General features: G+C 44.1%; 1 protein-coding gene across 1 annotated transcript in view; it reads right to left on the bottom strand.

Annotated features, from left to right (window-relative positions):
* LOC139555298 (gamma-aminobutyric acid type B receptor subunit 1-like) overlaps nt 1–6,203 on the bottom strand; it is a 324,185-nt gene extending 317,982 nt beyond the window's left edge. Inside the window, exon 1 of the mRNA XM_071368991.1 lies at nt 5,468–6,203. Within this exon, the coding sequence (XP_071225092.1) occupies nt 5,468–5,786 (319 nt within the window). The 5' untranslated portion in view covers nt 5,787–6,203. The remainder of the gene's footprint in view (nt 1–5,467) is intronic.
* Nucleotides 6,204–9,406: the final 3,203 nt, after the last annotated feature.

The following is a 9,406-nucleotide window of genomic DNA, read 5'->3' as shown; positions in this document are numbered from 1 at the left end:
TCTTCTTCTTCTTCAGCTTCTTCAGCTTCTTCAGCTTCTTCTTCTTCTTCTTCAGCTTCTTCTTCTTCTTCAGCTTCTTCTACTTCTTCTTCTTCAGCTTCTTCTTGTCGTCTTTTTTTCACTCCATCCGTTAACAATTCCAAGACTTCCCACTGTGACATCATTAACTCTTCCACATAACCACATAGCACTTGTTCACATGCACATATCCAATGAGAAAAACCTTTCATTCATAATCGCTGTGATTGTATGCACGATGAAACTATCCCTAATTCCCTTTGTAGTGCACTGCTTTTGACCAGGGATCCATAGGGCTCTCGTCAAAAGTAGTCCACTATATAGGGAACAGTGTTCCATTTGGGGACATGAACATAGTCTCATCATGCATATATGCCTGTCAATGAAATCCAATCAACTCTACCCACACGAGCCAGTCCTTATCAACGGTATTATATTATATTATATATATATACATATATTATATTACATATATATATATATTATATTATATATATATCTTATCCTCTTAGACCTTTCATCTTAAAGCAAGAGTTAAGTCTCTTGGAAGAAACCACTTTATAATTTCTTTGCTCACCGAATGAAGCTCCCATTCAAATAAAAGTGAAGGATTTTCATTATAAATATCACGGAGCCACTCCGCTCGATCAGGTGTTTGGAGAAAAGGATATGTATAGAAATATATTTAATATGAATAAATTCAGCAACTTCTTGGAATGTCACAGCTCTCTGACTGTCTGTGTAGAGAGACAATGGGGTGGGAGAGAGAGAGAGAGAGAGAGAGAGAGAGAGAGAGAGAGAGAGAGAGAGAGCAAGAGAGAGACAGAGGGAGAGAGAGATACGTCATGCCAATAAAAGCAAATTTTATTGAATTCAATTCAATTTAATTGAGAGAGAGCGAGAAAGGGAGAAAGCTGGAGGGAAAGGGGGGGGGGATCCTGCCTGGACACATTGCCTGGTCATTGGTGGTACTCTACTATTTGATGAATGTCTAGTGACAGACAGTGAGTGGAAACACACAGACAGGTAGTGGACTGAAGATGTCTCTCTGTGTTTTACATCCAACTCAGCTTGTATACGTTCTGGAACTCCTAGTCCTATAGGGAAGCATCTCAAACGGCACCCTATTCCCTATATAGTGCCCTTCTTTTGACCAGGGCCGATATAGGGAGTTTAAAGTATTGCACTATGTAGGGAATAGAGTGCCATTTAGGACGCAAGCCTACACTGGAAAATCCTGTTGTTTTTACGGTAACTTACTGGCAGCCAGTTAGTTACCTGTAAGTTACTGTAAACCAAAAAAAAACAGTACAGTATGTTACCGTATATTTTGCAGTAATGTACGTTTAAACAAAGGTTTCTGTCATCATCCTAATGTAATACATATTTTACTGCCAGCAAACACACACAGACACTGTGGTGAACCCCTCTATGCTTCATTAGTGCCCTAATTAAGAGAGTTCGTTATCTTGCACATTCTCCCCGGGGGGTTGCTATAGCGCTGATGAATAAACACCTTACTTTGCCACGGTAACGCAAATTAACCCTATCTACACCCACAGGCTTCACAAACAGCCTGCATACACACAGCCAGCATACACAAAGCCAGCATTCACAAAGCCAGCATTCACACAGCCTGCATGCACACAGCCTGCATACACACAGCCAGCATACACACAGCCTGCATACACAACGCCAGCATTCACACAGCCAGCATACACAAAGCCTGCATACACAAAGCCAGCATTCACACAGCCAGCATACACACAGCCTGAATACACACAGCCAGCATACACACAGCCAGCATACACACAGCCAGCATACACACAGCCAGCATACACACAGCCTGCATACACAAAGCCAGCATTCACACAGCCAGCATACACAAAGCCTGCATACACAAAGCCAGCATTCACACAGCCAGCATACACACAGCCAGCATACACACAGCCAGCATACACACAGCCAGCGTACACACAGCCTGCGTACACACAGCCAGCATACACAGCCAGCATACACACAGCCAGCATACACACAGCCTGCATACACAGCCTGCATACAGAAAGCTTGCATACACAAAGCCAGCATACACACAGCCAGCATACACACAGCCTGCATACACACAGCCTGCGTACACACAGCCAGCATACACACAGCCAGCATACACACAGCCAGCATACACAGTCTGCATCCCAAATGGCATCCTACTCCCTGTATAGTGCACTACTTTTGACCAGGGCCTGTAGTAACTAACACATGATCATAAAAATGCTCGACAGAACGTGACTAGGAGGACTCTGGTAACTTAACACAATGAATCTGCAACACAATCTCTGGGGTACTTTACACAGCATTACACAACGAGACGCTCAACTGGGGTCCAAATAGACAACGCAACGGGTATCTGGCAGAATCAAACAGACATATATATATATATATATACAGTAAGCAGTAGAAGGGAAGGACTAGGCTACTGCTGACGGTGATGATAAAAGGTGCAATGGCAACGCAAGACAATGAAGTGGCAACAGTATCTGGCAGAATCAAACAATCGCATACAATCCAGAGTGTTCAGTCAGAATACCAGTAGTACACAATGGAATACGTAGGCACCAATAAGTCCTACGCAGAGACACATGACAAGATGTGGATGGGGCTTCACATCTATAAACAGGGCCTGAGGATGCAAGCCTGATCTAATCTCAATTAAAGAGGGAGAAGAAAACAGGAAGTAGATAGCTGTCTGCCAGCACACACTGTCTGGAAAACATACACTCACACGCTCTGCTACTTATACAAACACACACTGCCTCAAATCAGACACATACTGCCTCAAATCAGACACATACTGTCTCAAATCAGACACACACTGTCTGGAACACATACACTCACACGCTCTGCTACTTATACAAACACACACTGCCTCAAATCAGACACATACTGTCTCAAATCAGACACACACTTGTCTCAAATCAGACACATACTGCCTCAAATCAGACACACACTGCCTCAAATCAGACACATACTGCCTCAAATCAGACACATACTGTCTCAAATCAGACACATACTGCCTCAAATCAGACACATACTGCCTCAAATCAGACACATACTGCCTCAAATCAGACACATACTGCCTCAAATCAGACACATACTGTCTCAAATCAGACACATACTGCCTCAAATCAGACACACATGGTCTCAAATCAGACACATACTGCCTCAAATCAGACACATACTGCCTCAAATCAGACACACATGGTCTCAAATCAGACACATACTGCCTCAAATCAGACACATACTGCCTCAAATCAGACACACATGGTCTCAAATCAGACACATACTGCCTCAAATCAGACACATACTGCCTCAAATCAGACACATACTGTCTCAAATCAGACACATACTGTCTCAAATCAGACACATACTGCCTCAAATCAGACACATACTGCCTCAAATCAGACACACACTGTCTCAAATCAGACACATACTGCCTCAAATCAGACACACACTGCCTCAAATCAGACACACACTGTCTCAAATCAGACACACATGGTCTCAAATCAGACACATACTGCCTCAAATCAGACACACACTGCCTCAAATCAGACACATACTGTCTCAAATCAGACACACATGGTCTCAAATCAGACACATTCTGTCTCAAATCAGACACACACTGCCTCAAATCAGACACACACTGTCTCAAATCAGACACACATGGTCTCAAATCAGACACATACTGTCTCAAATCAGACACACACTGCCTCAAATCAGACACACACTGTCTCAAATCAGACACACACTGTCTCAAATCAGACACACACTGTCTAAAATCAGACACACACTGTCTCAAATCAGACACACACTGTCTCAAATCAGACACACACTGTCTCAAATCAGACACATACTGCCTCAAATCAGACACATACTGTCTCAAATCAGACACACACTGTCTCAAATCAGACACACACTGCCTCATATCAGACACACACTGTCTCAAATCAGACACACACTGTCTCAAATCAGACACAAACTGCCTCAAATCAGACACATAATGTCTAAAATCAGACATACACTGTCTCAAATCAGACACACAAAATTATTTACATTTAACCCCCTCGATCACAAACTCTCCATCTCTCCCCCTCTTCTCTCTCATCTCTCTCCCTCCTCTCTCTCGTCTCTCTCCCTCCTCTCTCTTGTCTCTCCCCCTCCTCTCTCTCGTCTCTCTCCCTCCTCTCTCTCGTCTCTCTCCCTCCTCTCTGGTCTCTCCCCCTCCTCTCTCTCGTCTCTCCCCCTCCTCTCTCCCTCCTCTCTCTCCTCCTCTCTCTAGTCTCTCTCCCTCCTCTCTCTCACTCACTCTCTCCCTCCTCTCTCTCACTCTCTCTCTTTCAAATGTAACGTACACACAGAGACACACACACTATGGCTACATAAACACCAAAACAATAGTGGTCCATTGTGATTGATTCAATAACAAGCTGTGCCAATTTTTCGAACATTCAGAAGAGAGACTGGAAGTCATGACTGACAAAGCTGTTGTTTTACACGCATTTCAGCACAATGGACAGCGACTTGTCATTTACAGGAATTTTAGTACAATGGATATTGGCGTGTCATTTACGGGCATTTCAGGACAATGGAGACAGACGTTGGATGAACTGCCTGCTGGTTTACATTCCTTACAGCAGGTGCTGATTGAGTCACACCTGGGACACCAGGTGAGAGTACTCTCTGGCCAATCAATTACATGAATTGATCGATTAACTACCAGGGATGTAAACCAGCAGTACGTCGAGCCTCGAAGGCAGGAATTCAGTAGTAACGAACGGATGAAAGCAGAGTTGGACTACATTGCAGCAAGTGCTACAGGTCTGCCATGAAATATTCTAACTGTATTCTAATGTGATAACCACCAACATGTGAAGCCCACTGCAGATACATGTAACATGGTCCTGTTACAGGCCTAATTGCGGAGAGCAAAAACACAAGTTGAAGAGGTCAGTGAGTGTTGTCAAGGCAACACCCTACATGTGGACTGTGTTGTTATTGTCACATCGTTTTGATCAAAAACAATGAGGACAGGTAATACCAAAGAAATGGTCTGTTGTCACAGCAATACATTAGCCCCTCTGACAGTCGAACACCTAGAGAGACCAGAGCCAGGCTTATCCATGGCTATGGAGGACTTTAACAGATAAACACAGCGAGCATTTCATTCTACGTTGAACTGGTGTCTGTTGTCACAGCAATATAAAATAGCCCCTTTTGACAGTCACAATCCAAAAGGGGCGATAACAAGCCAACACAGCACACATGCATTTCATCATGATGAGGAAGACTTAAACGATGACAATGAAAGGAAGATAGATAAGGGGGGACGGGGGAACATGAAATGATGGAGCACTGCGGGACTAGAGGATGAGAGAACTGAAATGTCCAAACTTACTGCTGTGCTGTTCAGCTGCTGGCTCCGGATGACAGTTGGCGAGGATGATGATCACAAAAAGAGTCTCGGTTGGTGTACATCCCGCGTCCGTCCTGCGGCGTGTGTGAAAAGGTGTGTGTTTGCGTGTGTGAGGATCAATGTGTATGCACGTGCACGCAAGAGCGAATGGCCACCACAACCAATAACGGTAGCCTAAATATTCAATCTGCCCGAATCTAAACGAGTAGGCTACTGAGACGCTATTGAATAGAAAATTAAAATCTGTAAATATGGCGCTGTTGTCAAATGCTGCGTTTAGCCTATAATTGTCTCCATGCATACAAAAACAGTCTCGCTTAGAAATCAAAGGCTGTAGATAGCCGAATGTTGTGTCAGAAATTCATATTGCTTGGTTTTAGATCGTTGACAAAACGTCGATTTGAATGCAAAAATGTATTAATAGTCCATCAAAGTTTAAAAAACGCATAGATACAATCATTACCAAGTTTAGGTGAGATTACTGTAGCCTATTGGTCACTATAATCATACTTACAAATACTAGACGCCCGTTCAATTGCCATGTTTCCGTCGAATTAGACTCTTAGGGAGAAATTAAACAGCAAATGTCGACAGCAGTGTGTGCAAAAGTGTGCTTTTGTGCAAACACATTTTCTCCAAAACCCTAAAACCAAGACTGCAATACGTCTATTCTCTGACCCAAATTGAAAAAAACTCGCTGTATTTCTGACGGGTGTAAAATGTTCACTCGGAAAATGCACGATAGCCTACACACACACACACACACACACACACACACACACACACACACACACACACACACACACACACACACACACACACACACGCACGGACACACATATATTGGGTGGCGTTGCACTGTGCACATCCCTGCGTTTTCCTTCCCTTCTCTTCGCTCTCCACAATGTCCCTCACTCACGACGTCACTGGGCGAGACTCTAACGCTAACTCTTCCTCCCTCATCTGCAGTAGAGTTCAGTGTACCCCTACAGCCCCACTACATGACGGTGGGCCCCGGTATTCACTAGAGATAGTGGTGGGAGAAATTAGAGCGCTCATTGGCTGACGGAAAGACAGATGGGGTGCACACATCCCAGATAAATAGCGCCAGACCTCTGCCTATATCGAGTTGATGCCTAACAGCAACTGACCAATCAACTCCCTCTTCTGTCTCATCCTCTTTTCTCCCCTCTTGTCGAGTGTCAGTTTGATGTATGTAGTCATTCTATGAGTATTATAAACTTATTCTGCGGCTGGCAGGTTTGGGGCTGGCTGGCTAGCTGCAGCTTCACAGGACGTGTCTCAAATGCAACCCTATTCCCTATGTAGTGCATTACTTTTGACCAGAGGCCTCAACAGGAGTGCACTACATAGGGAATAGGGTGCCATTTGGGACACAGATATGGTTATTGTATTGCAGAGGAGGACAAGCATCAGCAGCTCTGGCCCCCTATTGTCATTGCAGGGATTATCAGGTTTATCATTCATTGTTTCTTCAGTTTGGATAGCAAAATCGGTTGAGGACTTCTGGCTCTGTGCTGGCAGGGTAGGCTGGGGAGGTGGGGGGGGGGGGGGGGGCAGTGGAGGCTGGGTAGGTAGGCTGGGAGGCAGGGGAGGCTGGTAAGCAGGGTAGGCTGGGGAGGTTGAGGAAGAAGGGTAGGCTGGGAAGGCAGGGGAGGAGGACACATGACATGTTGAATATATCTGAGAACAGCTTTGGAATGTGGTGCTGAAAGAACAGCTCTATAATGTTGAAAGGACAGCTCTATAATGCTGAAAGGACAGCTCTATAATGTTGAATGAACAGCTCTATAATGTTGAATGGACAGCTCTATAATGCTGAAAGGACAGCTCTATAATGTTGAATGAACAGCTCTATAATGTTGAATGGACAGCTCTATAATGCTGAATGGACAGCTCTATAATGTTGAAAGGACAGCTCTATAATGTTGAAAGGACAGCTCTATAATGTTGAATGGACAGCTCTATAATGCTGAATGGACAGCTCTATAATGCTGAAAGGACAGCTCTATAATGCTGAAAGGACAGCTCTATAATGCTGAAAGGACAGCTCTATAATGTTGAAAGGACAGCTCTATAATGTTGAATGGACAGCTCTATAATGCTGAATGGACAGCTCTATAATGTTGAATGGACAGCTCTATAATGTTGAAAGGACAGCTCTATAATGTTGAATGGACAGCTCTATAATGTTGAATGGACAGCTCTATAATGCTGAAAGGACAGCTCTATAATGCTGAAAGGACAGCTCTATAATGTTGAATGGACAGCTCTATAATGCTGAAAGGACAGCTCTATAATGCTGAAAGGACAGCTCTATAATGCTGAAAGGACAGCTCTATAATGTTGAATGGACAGCTCTATAATGTTGAAAGGACAGCTCTATAATGCTGAAAGGACAGCTCTATAATGTTGAATGGACAGCTCTATAATGCTGAAAGGACAGCTCTATAATGTTGAAAGGACAGCTCTATAATGTTGAATGGACAGCTCTATAATGTTGAATGGACAGCTCTATAATGTTGAAAGGACAGCTCTATAATGTTGAATGGACAGCTCTATAATGCTGAAAGGACAGCTCTATAATGTGGTGCTGAAAGGGCAGTTCTAGAATGTGGTGCTGAAAGGACAGTTCTAGAATGTGGTGCTGAAAGGACAATTCTAGAATGTGGTGCTGAAAGGACAGTTGTAGACTGTGGTGCTGAAAGGACAGTTCTAGAATGTGGCGCTGAAAGGACAGTTGTAGACTGTGGTGCTGAAAGGACAGTTCTAGAATGTGGTGCTGAAAGGACAGTTGTAGACTGTGGTGCTGAAAGGACAGTTCTAGAATGTGGTGCTGAAAGGACAGTTCTAGAATGTGGTGCTGAAAGGACAGTTCTAGAATGTGGTGCTGAAAGGGCAGTTCTAGAATGTGGTGCTGAAAGGAAAGTTCTAGAATGTGGTGCTGAAAGGACAATTCTAGAATGTGGTGCTGAAAGGACAGTTGTAGACTGTGGTGCTGAAAGGACAGTTGTAGACTGTGGTGGTGAAAGGACAGTTCTAGAATGTGGTGGTGAAAGGATAGTTGTAGACTGTGGTGCTGAAAGGACAGTTCTAGAATGTGGTGGTGAAAGGACAGTTCTAGAATGTGGTGCTGAAAGGACAGTTCTAGAATGTGGTGCTGAAAGGACAGTTCTAGAATGTGGTGCTGAAAGGACAGTTGTAGACTGTGGTGCTGAAAGGACAGTTCTAGAATGTGGTGCTGAAAGGACAGTTCTAGAATGTGGTGCTGAAAGGACAGTTGTAGACTGTGGTGCTGAAAGGACAGTTCTAGAATGTGGTGCTGAAAGGACAGTTGTAGACTGTGGTGCTGAAAGGACAATTCTAGAATGTGGTGCTGAAAGGACAGTTGTAGACTGTGGTGCTGAAAGGACAATTCTAGAATGTGGTGGTGAAAGGACAGTTCTAGAATGTGGTGCTGAAAGGACAGTTGTAGACTGTGGTGCTGAAAGGACAGTTCTAGAATGTGGTGCTGAAAGGACAGTTGTAGACTGTGGTGGTGAAAGGACAGTTGTAGACTGTGGTGCTGAAAGGACAGTTCTAGAATGTGGTGCTGAAAGGGCAGTTCTAGAATGTGGTGCTGAAAGGACAGTTCTAGAATGTGGTGCTGAAAGGACAATTCTAGAATGTGGTGGTGAAAGGACAATTCTAGAATGTGGTGCTGAAAGGACAGTTGTAGACTGTGGTGGTGAAAGGACAGTTGTAGACTGTGGTGCTGAAAGGACAATTCTAGAATGTGGTGCTGAAAGGACAGTTGTAGACTGTGGTGCTGAAAGGACAATTCTAGAATGTGGTGCTGAAAGGACAGTTGTAGACTGTGGTGCTGAAAGGACAATTCTAGAATGTGGTGCTGAAAGGACA

The sequence above is a fragment of the Salvelinus alpinus genome, chromosome 26, assembly GCF_045679555.1.
Source record: "Salvelinus alpinus chromosome 26, SLU_Salpinus.1, whole genome shotgun sequence".
NCBI lineage: Eukaryota > Metazoa > Chordata > Actinopteri > Salmoniformes > Salmonidae > Salvelinus > Salvelinus alpinus.
This window is presented reverse-complemented; position numbering and strand designations above follow the sequence as displayed.